This window comes from Harpia harpyja, chromosome 1, assembly GCF_026419915.1.
Source record: "Harpia harpyja isolate bHarHar1 chromosome 1, bHarHar1 primary haplotype, whole genome shotgun sequence".
Classification (NCBI taxonomy): Eukaryota; Metazoa; Chordata; class Aves; order Accipitriformes; family Accipitridae; genus Harpia; species Harpia harpyja.
This window is the reverse complement of record NC_068940.1, coordinates 12,411,104-12,432,604: the sequence shown is the minus strand read 5'-3', so window position 1 is coordinate 12,432,604 and position 21,501 is coordinate 12,411,104. Positions and strand designations below refer to the sequence as shown.

The window sequence follows — 21,501 nt, the reverse complement described above, 5'->3', positions numbered from 1 at the left end:
AGAGTTTATGGGAATGATCTGCAAGGGATTAGCTGTATAGAAAGTAAAGAAGATATTATACAAGTCTGCTGTGCAGCAAGGTTCGGTCTACTTTCTTGAGCACTTGGGGGACAGAGTCTCTAAGGATTGAAAGTTTCCAGACCACATCTTCACAGTGTTCCAGTGAGAGAGGGTAGCACTACCACCTCTGATTTATAGTGTTATCATCTCTGCAGATATATATATATACATTTATATATATGTGTGTGTGCAGGAAGACAACAGCTGTGCTGGGAATCTGAACCCACCTTTTCCTGTTTCTCTACTGTCCTGCTTCTAAACCAACTTGCTTCTCTCTGCAAATACTAATACTAGCTGAGCTTTGACATGTAGAAACACCCGAAGTGACATACCTGCTAGTCTGAATGCATGCTTGGCTAAAATCCTTTTGACACTATCCATCACCGCCTGGTTAATTCTCATCTGTCATGCAATGACTATGGCCCATGTAGGAATTGCTGCTGCTAAAGGTTTTTCCATAAATCATGCTTCTTATCTGTCTGAGGCTAATAGCCAAATCCCAGTCCCAGCCCCAGCCCCTTCTACTTTATGAATGGTCAAGGCTGAAGCCCCCAAGCCACTTCATTCCCAGAATAATGTTGTATCAGCTGGATCACACATACCTGTTTTGTGGAGTCACCCAAGTGATACAGAAAAGCTACCTTAAAATACAGAGAGGTCAAAAGTCTCATCCCCACAAAGAACTGCAAAAGCCACATCCCATGTGTGACAGTTCCTGATGGACAGGGAAGCAGTGGAAGGGTGGGGAAGGCCTGGAAAAGGTTTAATTCTCTTTGCAAATGGAGTAAAGCCACCCTAATCTGTTTTTCCTGGGAGAGGATTCAGTGATGAATGGTTCTGTGTAAATATGCTGAGCCATCACGACACCAGAGCCATTTATCACCCTGAATGCATGGAGGCAAATGTGATTATTATTTAAATAAACTACAACTGCCCCCTGCTCTGTCCTCTGTGTGTATAACCTGCAGCCTTCATTCATCTCAGAGAAGTTAAACCTTAAAATGACTAAGCTGATCCATTTCCATTTTAAATGATGCCAAAGGCACTACTGAAAAGGGTAAAACATGGTGACTTGAAGGAAAATGATGTCTGTTCCATGAGTCATTTTTCTCCCTCACTCCTGTGCCTTTGATGCACCTGACAACTTCTGCATCCTTGAAGGTGAGAGCAGCCCATGGCAGCTTTTGGATCGAGAAGGATGCAGAACAACAGGGGAGGCTGGCACGGCTGGGTAGCAACGAGGGCTGTCGCTGCAACTTGTGTAACTCATGTGGACCGTGCTGAGTCATGTTCAGCAGAGTTTGAGACATACCACGTGCACAAAGCAAGCACAGTATGATGCCCCTTCACAGTCATTTTTCTATCCAGCTCCACTCTGGAGACTGGTTTTGATCTTTTTATCACTGGCCCAGGTGCAATCAGGCTCAGACCTCCCCTACTGGCTGCAGAAAATGCTGACATTTTATGCAGCTGCTGAAGCACAGGCAATTTTTCAAACTCCTTTTGCACACACCTGGGGACCATAAGCTCAGGTAATGATAGATAACATTGCTTTGGCTGCCCAAGCCTAAGCAATGGCTGAAAAATTTTCCAAGGATCTCAGTTATATATCGTGGAACTGGCTAATGCTGAGCTTATAACACTGAACTCAAATGGAAAGAGGGTTTAGGAAAAAACATGCTTAGCGTATGGGTACCACTCTGTCGGCGTGAGGTGCAACTCTGAGCGTAATGAAGGTGGCTTTCCTTTTTGTCAGGCTTGGGAGCACCCTGTGTTGGGAACACACCTCTGTGCCAGAGCAGACCTGCGCAGTGGTGTTACTGGGGGGGAGCTGTGTGCTCACACACATGCTGCAGCCATCCCAGCGGGCTCTGCTGCATCCGACACACATTTCATGTCTTGACATAAGCTTGCAAAGATCATCTGAGGTACCTGAGCGTCTTGTATAATCATGATCAACGAGTGGAGAAAAGCCCTTTTTGAAAAACAGCACAGGACTTGATTTGCACATACTGAGCAAGTGGCAGTAAACACTTGATGTGTGGGATAAATCTGTCTGTCTTTCTGTGATAGCAGCTTGTAGGTGCCATTGTCAAGCGCTAAAAATAATGTAATACAGTGAAAAAGTAAACTCAGGCTGCATTAGCAACTACCCACAACCACTACCTCTTCCTCCAACACTGGTACTGAACAGATGAAATGCTCTCACAGTCTCTCTGGACAGCCTGACTTCTTCTGACTATAGAGACCTATAGCCCCCCTGTGCATTGAATTTTAAAGTAAGGAGAGAGTGTCTGAATTGAATTACTCAGTGCAGCATTAGTTAAGTGTCTCTTGTGAGCTTCCTCCTCTAAGCAAGCAGGGGACGAACTCCCAGCTAGTTGTGCTTTCTTCCCTACCTGAACTCCTTTTTCATCGTTCTCAGCACACCGGGTCCCTCGAGGCGGAGCGTGACGTTCTCCAGGGTTTGTTTCAGAGGATTGGTGAATTCCACAGTCACAGACATTTCTTTACCAGCTACCATCTCACCTTGGGTCTGCAAGATAAGGAAAGGACAACACTCCACAAGCTGATAATAATAAAATGCCCCAAGCTGAAATCTGTAGGGTAAAATGCACAGTACTTGCAAGGAAGGAGAGGAGGGGGAATGGAGCACACAGCAAAACAGCATGAGGCAGAGAAAGCCTAGTCAGTAGAAAATTGTTGGATGGGCCCATAGGTGCCACTGCAGATTTTTCTACCCATTGCAATTTTCCCTCAAGCCACATGGCAGGTCAAGAGGCAGGCTTTCATTTGCATAGAAAAACCAGAAATCTGCATGCACAGTCCTGGAGCTGAGTGTCCAACTGCGGGCGAGTCCAGCTGAGGGGGCCTCTCTCCCCCCTCCCCAGGCTCCCCACCAGCACTGAAGTGCATGGCCTGCTCAGGACGTAAACTCCAGAAAGAGAAGGGCAGGTCTTATTACCCTAAATCAGAAACACTGGGTCGCATTTCTTCACCCCCCCCGAAAGTGTTGTGCCTATCTTCCCCCTGCCTTGCAATCGCCTGTTGTGCTCTGAAGGGTTTCCAACCCTGCGCATGTGCTCTATGTAGACCTGAGAGCCAGTTGTCCTGCAATACCCCTACACAGCAAAACAGCAATACGTTTTGCACTGGAAAATATTAAACTGCGAGACTAATGAACAGAGATTGCATTGACTTCCACGGGTATTACAGTACACAGCTGAAGGGATCTGTCTGTCCCTTCAGATCAGTGCTGGTAGTACAGCTGCCTGGAAAACACCTCCAAATGAAGGTGGTTTTAAACAGACTACATGCATGGGGATTTGGGTTTATTTTCCCGTAGGAACACAACATTTCTCACAGAATATAAAAGGCTCAGGCAAGGGTTTTCAACTTACGGCTGGCAGATCCCAGCTGGTCCATGAACGACTTTAAAGGGCCTTGAGAAAGGTAACTAAGAAAAACAAGTATTTTGTCAATAAATTTAAAGTGCTCTGCTGGGGTCTGCAGCCCTACTACGAATTTTTAAGGAGTATGACAGTTGCAAAAAGCTGGAAACACTCCGGTCTAAGGGATCGCTCTGCACCAAATACCGATATATTGACCAGAGTAAAGGATGAGATACTTGCAGCTAAGCTCTCAACAGCATTTGACCACCTGAATTTGCAAAAAGACATCAGTGGCATTTTCAGAAGTCCTAGCCCAGTTGGAGGTCTGATGTCCTCCTTATTTCAATTGCCCATTTAAGATCACTGTTACATGGGAGGATTCAAAATCACCCTGAACTCCCACACATGCAACTGAGACCATGATACGTATTTGCTGAGCTCATTTTTGTAACCTGGTCTCAAGCTAAATTAGAATATGGTGTAATACCCTCAGCTGTTAACTCCAACAATCTTCTTAGACCAACAGAGAAAGATCAAAGGTGTATCCAAAGACATAAGGGGAAATAAGCTTTTTCATTCTTCTCTCTTACTCTCACATTAAGAACTCCAGTCGGCCAGTCACATTCAATGGAGAAATCTGACAAGAAAACTAGGGAGATAAGCTTCCTCAGATTTCTTTAAAAAGCAATAAAGCAAAGTTTCCTATATAAATATATAGGTATATACACATGCACGCACACACACTCTCTTAAAAAAATCCAGCTATTAAAATTTCAGCATATTTTTACGCATCACAAAGATGCAGAGACAAACTCAGTTTTATCAGAAAATGTGGTTATTGGACAACAACCTATCCTATATACTAAACATCCTTTCTTTATAACAGCAAGAAGGATAAACTATTTTGAAGCTGAAATTGGGGATGCTGTATAAGATGTTCTGTTTAAGTATTGAATTGAAAGAACTCTCTACTTTTAAAATTTGGTTATTGAAGACAGGTATTTGAAGTAGAGTTTATCTGCCTTGTTTACCTCCTCTCTAGAATGCTCAGTAAACCAAAAAAATTTTGTTTGAAAATACCAATAATCTGATCAGATCATCATGACATTTCTGCAGACCATGAAATGGAGCAGATTTTTTTGCAAACTTCACTGTAGTTTTGATCTACGTTCTTTAAAAAGCTTTTTCTGCAGAAGGCTGTGGTTACTACCTAAATTATTATATGGAAACCTGAACATTGGTTCAAATAAACATACAGGGGGAAAAAGGTCTATAAACTTAGATTTCTTTCAAGGTCCTGAATTTTAGGGAGCTGCATTCATGTTTATATAAAGCTTCCTGAACAGGTGTTCTGTTGTTGGTTTTTTTTAGTATTAGGAAAAAAGCAGATCCAAATGACGTCATTCAAAGCAGATGAAGGCTCAGCACTTTTGAAAATAAGGCCATTTATTTGGATGCCCAGTTACGAATTGAGAACTCTAAATCTCAGCCCTGCCTTTGCCATACAATGTAGGGTCCTTGTCCTATCACAAACATTACACTTCTACATTGTCATAGGTACCATGCCACCCTCTGCAGAAATGCTCGAGCTTTCAGGGAACTCTGCTGACAGTACACTTGCAGAGCAACAGCAAAGCACTGAAATCCTGAAAGCATTGTCCCAAATTGATGCTGCCTGTCCGAGTTTGAAGAAACTTTCCACAACACCTGCAGGAACTTTCCAAGCAAATTCACCTCAATAGCAGTGTCCTTCATTCGTCAGCAAGAGGCCTCTGTGCTGTGTTGTTTTAAATATAATGGACTTGTGAAGTAGTTAAAGACCTGAGTGACTTGAGTGAGTAATCTCTCCTGCCCTTTGAGTTTCTCCAGCTTTCTCAGATCTTTCCCCTCCTTCCTCCACTGAGATCACTCCAGCTTTCCACTACCAGTGATGCCGTCAGCCTCAGACTTCAGTGTAGGGATACTCAGTACAACGTATAACATACCTATACACCCTCACACCCCCCAGCCAGCTGCTGCTTTATAAGGTCCATGTTAGATTGAAAGTCTAACATGCACACTGCACACACACATACATCCCTCTGTCCCAGAAGTGAATGTGACAGCTTTGTAGAGAACAGCCTGCATGCAGCGTGGTGGTCGCTCCCCTCCACCGCAGCCTTGAGCTACCTTGATCCGCAGCATGGGAATTTCCAGGACTGTTGCCTTCTGCATGGCCAGAATCTTCCCTGTTTCAGTGATCTGTGCTGTCACAAAGAAATGAAAGGAGGCTTGGTCCAGCAGGTCACTCAGGTACTCGCTCGATTTGATCAGAACATCAAAAGTGCTAGCTGAAGGGAGAAACAGGAAAGAAAAAAGGCATCTGAAGCAATCTAATGGCTAATTACTCCTCCCATCATGGCTAGTGCCAGTTACACGAATGCCCTGGAAAAAAGATGGCCCACGACCAAAGAATGGCTTTGATTTTTTTGCCCAAACTATCTTCATTTCTTTACCTCACCATTCCCCCTCTTATCTTGCCCTCTTTCCATTTAGGCTGTGAGTTCCCTGGGGCAAGGGCTGGGTTTGTGCACAGCCTCTGCCCAGTGCCTGTCAGCATGGGCCCAGGTCACTGCTGAAGGTTTCTAGGCACTACCACAAATTAAGTGAGAACCAAGACTGGCAAGAAATAGCTACTGGGCACAAAGGTCCAAACAGGCTTTTGAGTGTCCCCCCTGTAAATGTTTGCTCTTTCACTTTATTCCTGCGTTTTCTCTGCCTCTCTTCCTGGCAGAGGGATGCCACCAGGGATGCCACCAGAGCAGCCACTGGTGGGTGTGAAGTCATGTAGGCTAGCTGGGAGACCACCTGCTCTCCAGGACATGTCTGGATATCTGCCTTTGTCCTACACTGGACTTCCCTGCAAAATTTAGCAAGAAGGTCCTCCTGTCGCCAGCATGCCCTCCAGAGAGCTTTCACGTGCTCCCTGACAATAATTATTGGAAGGAACAAGTCCCCCTAGGCTAGACGGTTCAGATGCAGGGAATCATTAATTTTAACCATATCGAACTGCAATTCCCAGGCCAACAACGGTGTGAGAATGTGATGCACAGAAGCAGACCTGCTAACTAAGTGACCAGGCAGAATATATAGACCTGGAGCTCTTGCATCTATAAACATTCATTATAACCCCAGTAAACATATCAAGATCTCCCATCTGTTAACTATGATTATTACTGTTATCCATTATTTGTATTGTATTTGTGACATACACTGTACACACTGAGATAATTGAACTCAATTGGGTGAACGACATTCACCCCTTTTCACTCTTTTGATCTGCTCACTTCAAAACCAGTTTCTTGATTTGGTTTCAAAGCTATTCCCTTGGTGACCACCTGACCCGGACTTACCAGGCCAGCCTTAAATTTACTTGATGTCCTCCCCCTCCCTCCCTCTCTCCCTCCCTTTCACTCTGTATCTGTTGTAAAAGAATTTCCCATAATGCCCCAAGCTGTAAATTATAAATCAGGCAAGGTATTTCTCATCTGTGTAAAGTAAGTAAATAAATAAATAAATTAGTTACAATCGAAGAGAATTTTACTTTACAGTGGAAGGGAAAGACGAACTTTTCTGTTTAAATTTAATCACCACAGGAAAAAAAAGAATAATAGACTTCCATTCCCTTAGCACTGGCTGTGCTTGTAAATTGCCAGTACCACTTACTGCACCTGGGAAAGCCAAGGGAGACACAACACTGAGCTGCCTTACAGCCTTTCAAAAAAATAGAGAAAACTAAATATAACTGAGTAGATGCAAGAGCACCTTTGAAGGCACTAGAAGGTTTAAGCTATTCAAATCCTCAAAGATGTTTTCAACCCACACAATTCCTTTAATCATTATTCTGAAAACCATGCATTCGCTTCCTGTTTGAAAACTTGGTTTGCTTCATTCTTTCAGCAGCACGGGCTGGAAGAATGCCTTTGACACATTTTTATTGTATTGTAATTTTTTGTTACTTCCAGACGTATATGTACACTTCTTGCCATGAATGAAGCCTACAAATTCTGTTTGAGTGCCTCGGAAGGTATCCTCCCATCACACCCCTGATGGAGTATTCTCATGCAGTTGCAAATGATCATGCTGCCTCCCTTCACACTGCCCATCTGCTCAGACATTGTTCCTGATTGCATGTGTACTCCTTTCCAAGGCAAAGGTGGAAGAATTCATGCTCAAGTTTTATGTATCACCTTGAGAGATGGCATAACTTGTGTGGGTTTTTTGTCCTGTTACAGGACAAAGTGCTCCACAAGTCGATGACTGTAGCTCAGATATAAGCTAATTTACACCCTGAAAGGTGGTAACACCTTAAAACCTGTCTCCTTGGCCAGAAGCAGTGATGGGGACATACTTTTGTTACACATGCAAAAAAATCCGTGTTCTGTTCTCTCAGGTGCCTCTCTCTGCTCTGTGTTCACTCACCATCAGTCAATTCAGAGTTTCCAGCATGGTTTCAAGAAGCTTTTTACAAACCATTTACTTAACTTAGAAGAAATGAATTATGAGGCTCACTGATGCTTAAACATCTATTCATTTCATTTTTTGCACAAAGCCAGATGAGCCTCAAAGCACTGCAGAAGCTGTGTTTTAGGTTATAATACCTTAGACAGACCTTTGATGCAAGAGCAGATGTAAGTCCTGGATCCAAGCACAAATCACAGCCAGAAAGTGTAACAGGTATTTGCACATCTCCTACAAGATCACTGAGTTTCCCCCCGTCAAAGCAGCATCACAGAATTAGACCGAGCAGTTGAAATTGATTTTTTTACTGTACCTAGCCAAGTCTCCAAAAGTTTTGCAGTATTTCAGATCAAATATTTAGTAACTGATGCAAGCCACTCTAAACCTCCACACTGTGTTTTGATAGACTGTGTTAGAACAACCCAAAGCCCATTTCCAGACACCCAGCAAAAGAGTTGGGGAATTAGAAAGAACCAGCAAGCAGCTGTCAGAGCTTTGTTATAGACCAGAGGTAGAATTTTTATTAACCTTCACCTGTAGATCCCTGTAAGTGGACTCTTATTTTATGGAGATTAATCAGCTCCAAATAAAAATGTGCAGTTTTAGATGATGCTCAAAGTGAGGAAGAAAGCAGAGGATTTTTTTTCACGGCATGGCAGGAACCGTGGTTCCATGGATGCTTCTCACTGAGACAAAACCCTTCTTCTTTGAGGAGAGAGGGCTCACAGTGTCTCTTGAGCTGGGATGAGATAGACAAGACAGAGGAGAAACCTCAGAGGTCAGCCAGGGTTGCTGTGATCCAGCACCAGATCCAGATCAGGAGGCCCATCCTTTGGCCTCCCAAAGTCCTGCCACTCCTGCTGTGCTCAGCAGAGATTGCTTTTGCCCAGTAGTAGCATCAAGAAGGCAAAATCATTGCTCCTGACTCTCTCACTAGGAAATTCAAGTGGAGGATCCTCTGACTTAGCCTCCATAAGAACACGTTCTCATCACTTTTGCTGAGCTGGAGGCACTGACCCAAGAGCACAGACCTGTCAGGAGAACAAGTGATTGGCAGTCACTTGTCGCTGGAGGAGCCAGGGATCTACAACCAGCCTGCTCCACACCACTTTGGAGTACAGCAGGTCCTCAACACTTGCTGAATGTTTTCTGAATGGGGCTGCCATGGCTGACAGGAAACAGATTAGTTATGTCCAAAATAAAAAAGAAGAACGTCCCTCTTCCCTACTTTGAGCAATGCAAAATCCTGCCCTCAGCCGCGTCAGCTAGGCTGCCAGAAACTGCTTTTCTCATGAGAAGGAGGAGGCAGGATCTCCCCACCGCAGTCCAGAGGGCACTAGGAAAAGCAAATGCTGCATCTCTAAAGACAACTCACCTTTGGGGTACCTGCCCAGCTGACAAATGCTCCTGCTCTATAGTGGCACATTCTAGTTACACATCAGCTTTTTAGATCACTGTAAACATAAAATCTTCCCAGTCCTCCAAAGCCAGATGTGCGCTTGAACCCTCTCAGAGCTTGTCAGCTTCTACCAGGTAAGACAAGATATTCACCTTTTTGTCCCTGTAAATGACACCCTTAGGAACCAGAACTTTTCTTCCACTTGCTGAGATACTGCTAGAAGACTAAAGGTATGGAAAACAATACCTTGCTGCTTAGTACATCTACTCCCTTGCTTTCTTCTGTACTAAATAAGAAAAATTAACAGTCCTCAGACATGCAGCTCGGTGAAAGAGAGCATTATGCAGGGAGCAACAGCCTGAAGAAAACAGTCTCAGCTCTAAATGACACTGGTAGCAGGGCCAGACTTGGGAGTGGAGCCTCCTGATACCCAATACGATATCCTACCCCTAGCTACTAGAATTGCCTCTACCCATGGGTAGAGACATTGGTGACAGTTAATGACACAGAAAAAAAGCTAGCAGGTTTGAAAACAACTATGCAAGTCTTACATGAAGAGGGTTCCAGTTTTGCACTGAAAGAGTGTTTCTTGAATTCATTTTTTGGGACTCCTGTATAAAAGACTATGTTGCCTGAAAGGTAGGTAGTAGCAGTGTAGTAGTTGCGACTTTTGTTCCTGAAAGTTATAGTGACTTTAAAGTCACTGCCAAGGACTGCCTTTTGCACTTGGAAGTCCATGTCAACATCCGTTTGTGGCTGATAAGTGGTATCTTGGGTAGTTTGCTTTTTAACGCCATACATCACAGCAGTCTCAAGAGCCAGTCTCTCCTCCGCTGAGCCTAGAAATGAATGAAAATCAAATTTAGAAAAGAAACAGGGGTACTGCATTAGCCCAGTCACCGATCACAAGGGTGCCTCTTCCATAGTTTGTGGTAGCTGAAATGAACGGATCAGGACAGCGAACCTTCCTGTGGTAAAGTTAATATTAGGAGAACTTCACAGCTTCCAAGTGAGCTGGTGTTAAAGATTCAAGCCATACCAGATAAATTGATGTAGCTTAATTGATATTAATGGAGCTACACTGATTTACTCTGTGCGAACATCTGGCCTGAGTAAGAAATGTCTAAACAGCTGTACGGAAAGCCTTGAATTGTTTTGAATGCTTTGGGTTCCTCCATGACTACCCTTTGTTTTCACTACAGCTTACTCAGTCCAAAGCATTTCCAAGTAGCAAAGTTTGTGCTCTCATCAAGGCATCTGCAGTGTTTCTGGGATGGAGTTACAAATAAAGAGTTCCAGAGGGCACCTTGGCAGCTTTTCATGAAGCTCCCTCAGTGCCAGAGGTTCGTAAATCCGCCATCCAAGATCTGACTCAGGTAAATCTACATCAGTATGATCCCACCCCATTTCAGGTTACCTTCTGGGAACTTGTACTCCTCAGTAATCTCCATCATTCCATCACCCCCAACTTCCTTGGTCACGATCAACTGCCCAACATGGGTTGTGTCAATTTTTTCTATCACTTGGGTTCCATTTTTCTGCTTTCTTGAGTAAACAACATCACTATTCACCTATAAAATTAAATGAAAAAGGATTGAGATACGTGGAAGTACAGAGAGGAAGGGAAGCCAGCCTATTTCCCCTCAAACCGATGACATGTTGACTTGAAGTCCCACTAATTACTCACAATGAAGTCCCATGCTTAAAATTAGTCATATGCTACAATAATGACCAGATGCATTTTACTATTTGCAGCTCCAGAATGACAGACAGTGTAAACTTGGGTAGGCTACAGAGATACTGGTTGGACTTGGGGAGCATGATTACCCATTCCTTGCACCAAAAAGCTTTAGACCATAGAGAGGTGAATGCTTCATAGATAAAATATCTTTTCTGTCCTAAGCTGTATATAATTCAATTAGAGAGAGACTCGCTCTGCAGCTGCTGCAATTCTGGGCACACCAGCTCTGGTGGTGCAAGAGGTTAAAACTCCAGACCAGGCCCTCTTGCTCCTCATGGAGATATTTCCCTCTCAGATCTGCCAGTCAAACCACCCATGTGAGCTCTCCTTGACCTGCTGCAGCCTAAAGGAATGTGGTGAGCAAAGACTCCTTTAAAATCACTGCATCCATTTTGACTGAAATAAGCAAGGGAGCCATAACATAAGCAGATTTGCTGGCAAGCCTGACAAGGAGGGAACAGCTAACAAGGGATGAAGATGAGCAGCTAGAGCTAGTGGCTTGTTTGCCAGCATAGCTGGAATCTGGGAAGGATAAATGACCACAGCCTGAAGTTTCATCGGAGCCAGAGTAGCTTTTTCTGCTTATTACATTGGTGAGCAGAGATTAGAGAAATCTCTGTCATTCGTTAGAGCTGTATCACACCTACTGGCCTGCATGTCAAAATACAATCATGAGATTTTTCTTTGATATGGAGTATATGTGAAGTAACTTCTCAACCCATATATTGCAGTGGGGCCCTATCTTCTGTCTCACCTATGGTCCCACTGATATCGCTCAATGCACTAAAAATTTTCAGGTATGTACCTCAGCATAGACAAAAGGAGCATCAAATTGGAAGCAAACGTGACCATGTTTAATAGCTTGAACTGAGGCTGGGCCACACCTGTACATACCTATGGGGAGAAGAGAGATAAAGTGAGAGACTAAATTAAATAAAAAACATGTCAAAATGTTCTATTTTCTCAAAGAAAAAGAATTCTTGGGGGTTTTGTGAACTCTTTCAATAGTTTACAGGAACTCCTGACCAAGAAGTGAAAAGTTTAATTTCTGTTACCAGCCCTCTAAACAACACAGACTCAAGTCTGAAACAACCTAATGGTTTGGTACCTTAATGGCACTATAAAGTCCACTGTAAGTCTCAAGTGCTTGAAATGGAGTTACAGCTGGCTTTGGTTAAAGCAGATAATTTTGGGAGGGCTCAGTTAGACCACAGACTGAAAAAGATCTCAATGCACATTTGCTAAGAATGTCTTTTAAGAACTGGAAAATTAAGGACTGGGAAGAAATAGCAGTGGCTTTTCACTTTTTCTCCCCTGCCTACTGCCTGCTTAGGAAGTTTAGTAAGGGGTGCAGACAAAAAATGAAGGAGAATTAATTTGATCAATTTCCTGTATAGGTTCTCTAAAATTTTAGAAGCCATCTTTTGGCAACAGGACTACATCTATTCTGTAGCAAGCAGGGCCCTTCTCATGCAGGATTTTGTGCACATGCATCATGAGCAAGTGTTATAATAAGGACAGATTTATTTTAGAGCTCAAAACAAATCAGAAGGCTGCCCTGAGCACAGGTGAGTGTGGTTATCTGGTGCAAGAAATTGTCACTGGCCATATGGTGCCAGTGGCTCAGCTACCATCAGCTCATTGTTTGCCACAAAGAACCCAAGCATTGGAAAGAGAGCTAAGGAGGACTTCAAGCAATATTACCATCACTGGTTTCTTGGGGTGTCCCATCAACAACCTGCCATCCTCCAAAACCAACAGGAAGATCAGGTCTGGTCATCCAAGCTTCATTCCAGCAATGATAGTTCCTTAGAAAAGAGATGAGACCAGAATATTAAATTCTTGGAAAGAAACATACAAACCAAAATAAACTTGTGTATTTATGTCCTGCCATTGCTTCAATAACAACATCTACCAATTTAACGGTGAAAAAGTTGGCTCTTTTTAGAGAACAGATTTTTAGGTCTAGAAGTTTGTTACCTATCTGTTAAAATCTGAAGGCCACAATCCTTCATTGTAGTTTCTTGACTGCAAGTTGAAGAAGCTTTTTTGATTCTTCTAGTGTGTTCTGAATGCAAATGTCTCAGAAAACTTTTCAGTGCTTGGAGGTTGTTGGGGTATATGAAATGCTACACAAACTACAATCCCTTTCCAGCCAGATACCTCCACTTCAGTCTGCTTGCTAAAGCAAGCTTTGAATCTTCTTCAAGCCATTGAAGCATGGTCTGCTTTATAACTATTAAGACTGAAGCTTTGGCATTTCTTCTGAAGCGATTTCAGGATCAACTCCATAACGTACAGTGTGTAGCTTTGTCTTCATGACTCAAAACAAACATGCTTAGCTGATTTCCATGTTGGTTGAGAAAAAGACCCTGCGTAGGCTTTATAAGACTGTCCTCATTGTGGGTTCCTTATAAGGTCTTCCCAGTGTGTCATGCCAATGAGGGAGATCAGATCTCCCAGAATATACAGCTTTCATAAAACCCACCTACAACCACTGTGTGCCAAGTCTTGCCTTTAGGGCCCAGGACAGTATGCTGAAAGGTGAATTTCTGAGCGCCGTTCATCTAGGCACTCAGGGTTGAAATGCCCTCACTTGGCTGGATTCTCAGGAAAAGAAAAAAAACACTACAGCACCAACACAGTCCGCCCAGAATGTTTCAAAGATGAGCAGAAAAGAGAGACAGATCTTGTAACTTCTGCAATGCTATCGGTGCTCAAGGGAGATAGCACAAGCAAGAAAAAAAGAATCTGGGAAGAGGTTCTTGCAGTAAAGCCGGCAAAGTGTTTGAATTTCATTACTGCAAAAAATAAAAGAAGGAAGGAATAGAGAAAGGGGCAATTTTGCTTGCAAATTGTACATATCCTACAGCAGATATGAATGAAATTACATCTGTGTAGCTGCTGATACAGCCCATAGTACATGCAATGATATTAGCAACCAAAATGGGGTTTGTTAAACTCTGACCGTTTCATTAATAATAGGTGAAAACCAGCCATGGAGCAGAGTCAGAAGGATCTGAGGCTTGTCTAACAAGACATTTCAAAGTGGAAATGAAAGCTTGGATCAGGGTAAAACTTGTCAGTTAGGAGAGTTAATGAAGCAGCACTACAGAAAAGGAATTATTCAAGGAAAATGACGCACACTCAGAGAATTTTTGATGCTGCTGAGAGTAGTCAATGCTGAATCATGCTCACAGAGCTTTGCTGAGGGCTACCAGAGAATGAGGACACACTTTGTGGTAGGTGGGTTTTTGAAAACTGTTATGCCAACATGTGGCAGAGACAATCCCTGCCCTGAAGCCTTCACTAGTTCACTTTGAATCAAACTCAGATGTGTCATTAGCTTTGTGTTCTGCAAACGAAGAACCTTAAGAGCAGGCAGGAGGGAAGGATGATAAAACCAAGGGGGGGATAACAGTGTGGAAAATGGCAGCTCTGCTTCAATTCTGTAATTAGGCAATGCAGTTTTTTTCTATATTTTTTTCTATACTCATCCTATGGGACAGGACCTTTCTTACTAGTTTCTATTGGTGTAATGTTGAGCGCAACAGGATGCCAATTTCTTAACGTCTGCTGCCATGCAAATAACAAAGACATTTAAGGATATTGAAAGTGAATGGTCAGAAAGACGTTGCTTGTAAAGCACATGAGCGTTAAGGAAAGGAGGATGAGGGGAACATTTGCCTCTCCGAAACGTAGCAGTAACTTCTCTTTGGTAGAAGTGAGCACAGCCGAGGAACTGGCTCCGCAGCCATAATTTGTTAAACTGATTCTATAGTTCTTGTATTCTACAGCAAGCCTGAGACATTAAAGAAAGCAAGAATGGCTATACAGATCAATGTAGTGACCATTAAATATTTACAGAGATAATTACGAATAGACTAAACTAAGCGATGGGGAAATTAATAAAAGATGATCAGGTGGGTTTTATGCCTGGAAGACAATTTAAGAAGGGTACTTCATATTGCTTATGAGACAGGCACATGCTAGAAACAGCTGCTGCCCTTTCATTAGCTAATAAGCTCAGGCACTGGGGTTGAGAGAGGCACTGGTAACATTATTGAGAAACTGGCGAAAAGTGAGCTGGAAGTGAATGGGAGAGCAGAGGTCTCAGAAGGGGTTTCTGCACAGGCCTGGCCATGGATGAACCCCCATGGGGCTGTGTGACTTCAAGCAAGTTTCTGCTGAGGTACTGACGTGGGTCTGCTTGGACCTCACAGTAGGAGTGAGTCTTGATTCCTATCCAAAAGAAATATTCTGTAAGTGTCTTTATATCATCATTAAGAAAGACAAGGAGAACAAAGTAAGGGGACAGAGGCAGTACTGATGGGCCCAAATCCGGCCAGCTTTATAAAAATAACTTTTTGCAAAGTCTGTGTAATTTTGTATATCTGTTTTGTTGTTGTTGTTGTTTCCTATCCGGAGGGAGAAGATGATCTTTAATAAAAATAAATAAATGTCAGATAACATTCAGAGGGAGCCCCACACTCAGAGATTGATTGGACTAAAAATCCTGGCTCCAAGTATTCCTGAAGTCTGAGAGTATTTAAAACCTGAAGACAGATCAGCTCCAGCAGTACAAGGCAATAGAAATGATATATTAATAAAGAAAAAGAGCTTTGCTTCCAGTTTTCAGAAGATTATAAATAAAAGTGAGAAATACATTTAAAAAAATCATTATATAAATACCTTGAGCTTGTCCTCTTAAAAAAAAAAAAAAAGAAAAGAAATAAAAGAGACATTAAAAATAAAATCAAGGTTAAGACACAAGTCATTTAAAGTCGGCATGTGGGCTACCATGGAGTGTTACAGAGTAATGAAGAGAGAGGACACAGAGGAGAAATGAAAAGAGGTATGTAATATATTAAGTCATGCCCAAAGGGTTCTGTGCACCATGTACTAATAAATGCAGCAGGAGGATAAAGGGATGAACAAGGCAGTTCAAAAAGTAATCAAGCCAAAAAAACCAAACGTAGGATGGATGAAATGCTAGTGTGAAGTTGCGTATAGATTTCAGTGGAGCAAGGATGATTTTGGATGATCTGTCCCTGTCCCAAAAGAATGGAAAAAAACAGGACTGAATTAAGAAGTCTTGGGAAACAGCTGGGAAACGGAGAGGTAGGGAAATAAAAGGAAATGTCAAAAGTGGGGGAGAGGTGTTTCATAGATCAGGTTCGGAGAAGGGGAGAAGAGAAAAGTCTGAAGCATAGCAATGATCCATTACTGGCTGTATATGGACTGAGCAGTGAGGCAGCTAGTCATTGGGTCTTGTTTCACATCATTTATAGGCAGACGAGGTTTCAGAAGAGTGTCTGTTCCTTTACAGCTCTGTGAGCCGTAGAAGGACCAGCCCCATGAGATGTACTGAGGTCCTGCTGTCACACAGACCATATACAGCTTAGCAAGCTGGGAACACCAAGGATCCTAACAGGAGGAAACACGGCAAATAGCAGGACCAAAACCCTGGACTTCAGGACAGGAGGCTTTGGCCTGTTTAAGGTCCTGCTTGGAAGAATCCCATGGGAGGCAGTTCTAGGTAGCAGATGGTCCAGGAGAGCTGGTTGGTCCCCCTCCAAGCTTAAGAATGGTCCATGCCTGTGTGCAGGAAATCAACCAAAAGTGGCACAAGGCCCACATGGTGAACAAGGTGGTCCCAATTGAACTCAAACATAACAATAAAGTACACAAGAGGTGGGAGCAGGGACAGGTGACCAGGAGGAATATGGAGACACTGTCTGAGCATGCAGGGACAGGTTTAGGAAAGTCAAACCCCAGATCAAGCGGAGTATGTCAAGGGATGTGAAGAGCAAGCACATCAGTATCAAAAGGAAGACTATGGAAAATGTGGATCTGCTGCTGAATGGGGCAGGGGACCTGGTGGCAAAGGACTAAGAAAAGGCCAGAGTATTCAATGTCGTCTTTGCCTTGGTTTTTACTGCTAAGATTTTCCCTCAGGAATCACAGCCCCTTAGACCAGTGTGGAAGTTTGGAGTAATGGAAATTTACCATCTGTGGAAGAGGGACAAGTCAGAGAATATTTAAACAAACTGGACACACAAAAGTCCAATAGATCTGATGGGATGAAACCCAAAGTGCTGTGGGAGCTGGCCAATGTCATTGTAAGACCACTCATATCTATCGTTGAAAGGTCGTGGTGATTGGGGGAGGTTCCTGAGGACTGGAAGAAAGCAAATATCACTCCTTCCTTAGAATCATAGAATTGTTTACATTGGAAAAGACCTATAAGATCATCAAGTCCAACTGTTAATGTAGCACTGCCAAGTCCACCACTAAACCATGTCCCTAAGCACCACATCTAGACGTCTTTTAAATACCTCCAGGGATGGTGACTCAACCACTTCCCTGGGCAGCCTGTTCCAATGCTTGACAACTCTTTCAGTGAAGAAATTTTTCCTAATGTCCAATCTAAAGATCCCCTAGCACAACTTGAGGCCATTTCCTCTTGTCCTATCACTTGTAACTTGGGAGAAGAGACCTACACCCATCTCACTACAACCTCCTTTCAGGTAGTTGTAGAGAGCGATAAGGTCTCCCCTCAGCCTCCTTTTCTCCAGGCTAAACAACCCCAGTTCCCTCAGCCACTCCTCATAAGACTTGTGCTCTAGACCCTTCACCAGCTTCGTTGCCCTTCTCTGGACACGCTCCAGCACCTCAATGTCTTTCCTGTAGCGAGGGCCCCAAAGCTGAACACAGTATTCGAAGTGCAGCCTCATCAGTGCTGAGTACAGGGGGACAATCACTTCCCTAGTCCTGCTGGCTACGCTATTTCTGATACAAGCCAGGATGCCGTTGGCCTTCTTGGCCACCTGGGCACACTGCTGGCTCATATTCAGCTGGCTGTCGACCAGCACCCCCAGGTCCTTTTCCGCTGGGCCTTTTTCCAGCCACTCTTCCCCAAGCCTGTAGCCTGTTCTTCTTCAAGAAAGAAGGAGTACCAGGGGAACTACAGACTTGTCAGCCTCACCTTGATCCCCGGGAAGGTTATAGAGCAAATTCTTCTGGAAAACATTTCCAAACATATTAAGGACAAGGTGATTGGCAGTAGTCAGCATGGATTTACAAGAGGCCAGCTGTGCCTGACCAACCTAATAGCCTTCTCTGATGAAATGAATGACTGAGTGAACAAGGGGAGACCAGTGCATGGGGGTTGGTTTCTCTTTTGACTTTAGGACCATCTCCCAGAACATCCTTAGAGACAAACCATTGAAGTATAGACTAGATAAGTGGACAACAGTAAGGTGTATTGAAAACTGGCTGAACTGCCTGGATCACAGGGTTGCGATCAGTGGTGTGAACTCCAGCTAGAGCCTAGTCACTAGTTGTGCACCCCAGGGGTCGATACTAGGTCCAATACTGTTTAACACCTTCATTAATGACCTGGATGATGAGACCTACTACGCCTTCAGCAAGTTTGCCCATATAGAAAACTGGAAGGAATGGCTAATACACCAGAGGCTGTACATGAGGAGAGGCCAAGAAAGCTGAGACTCTTCAGCCTGCAGATAGGAAGGCTCAATAGGATCTTATCCAAGTGTATAAATGCCTGGTTAGGGAGTCAGGGGGAAGAAGACAGAGCCAGACTCTTCTCAGTGGCCCCCAATGACAGGATGAGAAGAAATGGGGCACAAACTGAAATACAGGAAATTCTGTCTGAACATCAGGAAACACTTTTTTTACTGTGAGAATGGTTGAGCACTGGCAGAAATTTCCCAGAGAGGTCGTGGAGTGTCCATCGTTGGAGATATTGAAAACCCAGCTAGACACAGTCCTGAGCAACCTGCTCTAACTGACCCTGCTTTGAGCAGGGGAGTTGGATAACTTCCAGGGGTCCCTTCTAGTCTCAACTATTCTGTGATGCTGTGATACAAGCTTCAGATGTAAATGAACCTAATTGTCTTCCTTAGATTCCCTCTCGGTAACAGATTATAGAAATCACATAAAAGAGGTTACAGCAACAGGTACAGTCATTTCCTCCACCACAGAATGGGTTTATTACAGTTTTAATATAAAGACTTCCAGAGATTAAGTTATTAATGAAACATGCTGATGAGCAGCTATGCTGATGAGTTGAAGATATTGACACAAATCAGGTGTATTAACACTGAATAGGACAAGTATCTCCTGAATGTAGGAATATAGAGGTCACATTCACTGCTTCACTCTGAGGAGGAGAGGCTTGAGGCCCAATAACCCACACATAATTTTTACTGAACAGGGCATATAATCAATATCTGCTACACTTCTCCTGTCAGACAGGAGACAGTAAGAATTCGAGGAGCAAGTTAGAGGACTGTCTTATCCAAAAGAATACGTAGACTCCATTTCTTGTTCCTAGGGAGTTTTCTTTTTATAAATCTGGCAGTAGCATTTCAGTAAGTTGTTTGATACCTTGGCTCGTTTCTTTTTCAGCTGAACTGGATTTATTTCAGAAAGCACCTACTTGCGACAGTGACTGCACGAACACAATGTAAAACCAGCCTACAAGTATGGGAACTGGGCAGAAGCAGAACAAGAAAGGTGTTTTTCCATAGATATTGAGGTATCCCTTTGAGCCTGGCTCCAGACTGATGGAAGTGCCCATCCTACCCCCTTCTATTTTTAGAAACAGCCTGGCCCTAAGGAGCACAAACCCACTCCAGCTTTTCTCCAGTGTGCTTAAATGTGCACTGTATGGTAACATTAGTAGTGGGATCCCCTAGGGTTTGTCTCTTTACATGACAAGCGCTTCATATAAGTCCGTCTACTAACAATCCATTCATTCCATTTTACATAAGCTAACAGTGTTCTTTAATGCACAGAGAAATAAATAAACCACAGACATTGCTGTCATGTTTTTTACTACCTATACAGTTGACACATAAAAGGCATTTGCCAGGAGAACTCACCAGACAGAGTCTTTTGTAATTTTGGTGTCCACTTGCCCTTTGTCATCCAGAAAGAAGTCCAACTGTAAGTTGGCATTATTATCATGGGCAGAAGAATAGTTGGTAACGAGTCTTGCAGGTATCCCCAAACACCTCAGAACTGTGGCAAAGAGAGAAGTGTGATGAGAAGGACAAATATGAGGACTGTGCTCATGGATGACGGGATGAGAGGAGAGAAACTATTAATAACTAGAATAAAATGGGAAAACTCAGTCAAAACAACCCAAATAATTCCTCCTATCTGCCTTTATATAGAATATGTTGAATATTTTATTTGGTCCCAAAATGATGAGCATTCAAGATATGTAGTGGTACAATGGTTATAACCTAAGCAGCTGATTACCAACAGTTTTAGAACTGTCTTGCATAGTGACCACACCATAGCTTTTCAGGGCAAATCTGGGTGGAGTGGGTCAACTGCATGACCAAATGTGGTACAAAGAAAAGTAAGTTTAAGCTTGTAAGAAATAGAAAATATATTAGGTCTCCTAGTATCAGGAACCCAAGAAAATCATGAGTCTGTGCTAGAAAGAAAATGAATAGAAAGTATCTCCTTTTGGTTGATTTGGAGTTTTCCTGTTTGATATCTGCTGTCAGAAGGGATCTGGAGAACACAAAGAATAAAGCAGAAAATTATTGCTAACAAGGGAGAAAAGCTACATCATTTGCAAGTGAAATGTCAGAGTTAGAGAGTCTGAACAAAATGCATTACATAATTTGTATTGATTGCTAAGTAATAGTATTTTGGAGTCAATAGTTCTTTCCCATAAAGGATCTTAAAAGGAGGATGAAAAAAAAAAGCCCCTACCCCTAAATCTCAGACCATCACAATGTAGCACTGATGGCTCTTCTCCCCATTTGACAAGTGGTAAATTTGGGAAACGTGAAAATGCTATGGCTACGCCTGCAGTGCATTAGTGCACCATCAGGCTTCTGTGTTTGTGGTGCACCCTGGCTGATAAAAAGGCATGGAGCATGGCCCCGAGGGAGGTGTGGGGCTGCAGGGTGACACATCATCTCAGCTTCTCCAGATGAAATATTTTGTCTCTCAGCCAAAAAAAGTTCCTGTTTTCCAATTTAGGAGCCAACATGGTTCTGCAGAAAACAGGGGGTTTTTTTGGAAAGGGAAAACATTTTTATTGAAAATTCTATTTAAGAATAGTTCCAATGCTGCAATGTTGAACAGCCCTTGCTGCTACTGCTGGGGTTTGTATATTCATTAGTGTCACTACTGTGACTCCCAATAAAGTGTAACACCGCACATTCATTTCAAGTTCCTGGATGACAAATTACCTGGATGCATCCAATACCATATGTACCTATTGATTAAACTTAATTCAAGTGCCCTCCCAGGCTTCCAGCACATGAGCCATCAGGGCTCATTGAAAATAATTTGTCTGACAATTTCAAGATTAATGACCATTTTTCAGAATGTTTTAGCATTTTTAACAGATGACTATC

General features: G+C 43.0%; 1 protein-coding gene across 5 annotated transcripts in view; it reads right to left on the bottom strand.

Annotated features, from left to right (window-relative positions):
* Nucleotides 1-21,501, bottom strand: part of F13A1 (coagulation factor XIII A chain) — a 64,816-nt gene that overhangs the window by 3,770 nt on the left and 39,545 nt on the right. For all 5 annotated transcript variants that reach the window (XM_052778400.1, XM_052778312.1, XM_052778645.1 and 2 more), the window contains exons 8-14: nucleotides 20,002-20,140; nucleotides 12,797-12,900; nucleotides 11,898-11,986; nucleotides 10,769-10,922; nucleotides 9,903-10,190; nucleotides 5,622-5,782; nucleotides 2,460-2,596 (exon numbers count right to left, since the gene is read on the bottom strand). In XM_052778400.1, coding sequence (XP_052634360.1) covers nucleotides 2,460-2,596; nucleotides 5,622-5,782; nucleotides 9,903-10,190; nucleotides 10,769-10,922; nucleotides 11,898-11,986; nucleotides 12,797-12,900; nucleotides 20,002-20,140 — 1,072 coding nt within the window. The remainder of the gene's footprint in view (nucleotides 1-2,459; nucleotides 2,597-5,621; nucleotides 5,783-9,902; nucleotides 10,191-10,768; nucleotides 10,923-11,897; nucleotides 11,987-12,796; nucleotides 12,901-20,001; nucleotides 20,141-21,501) is intronic.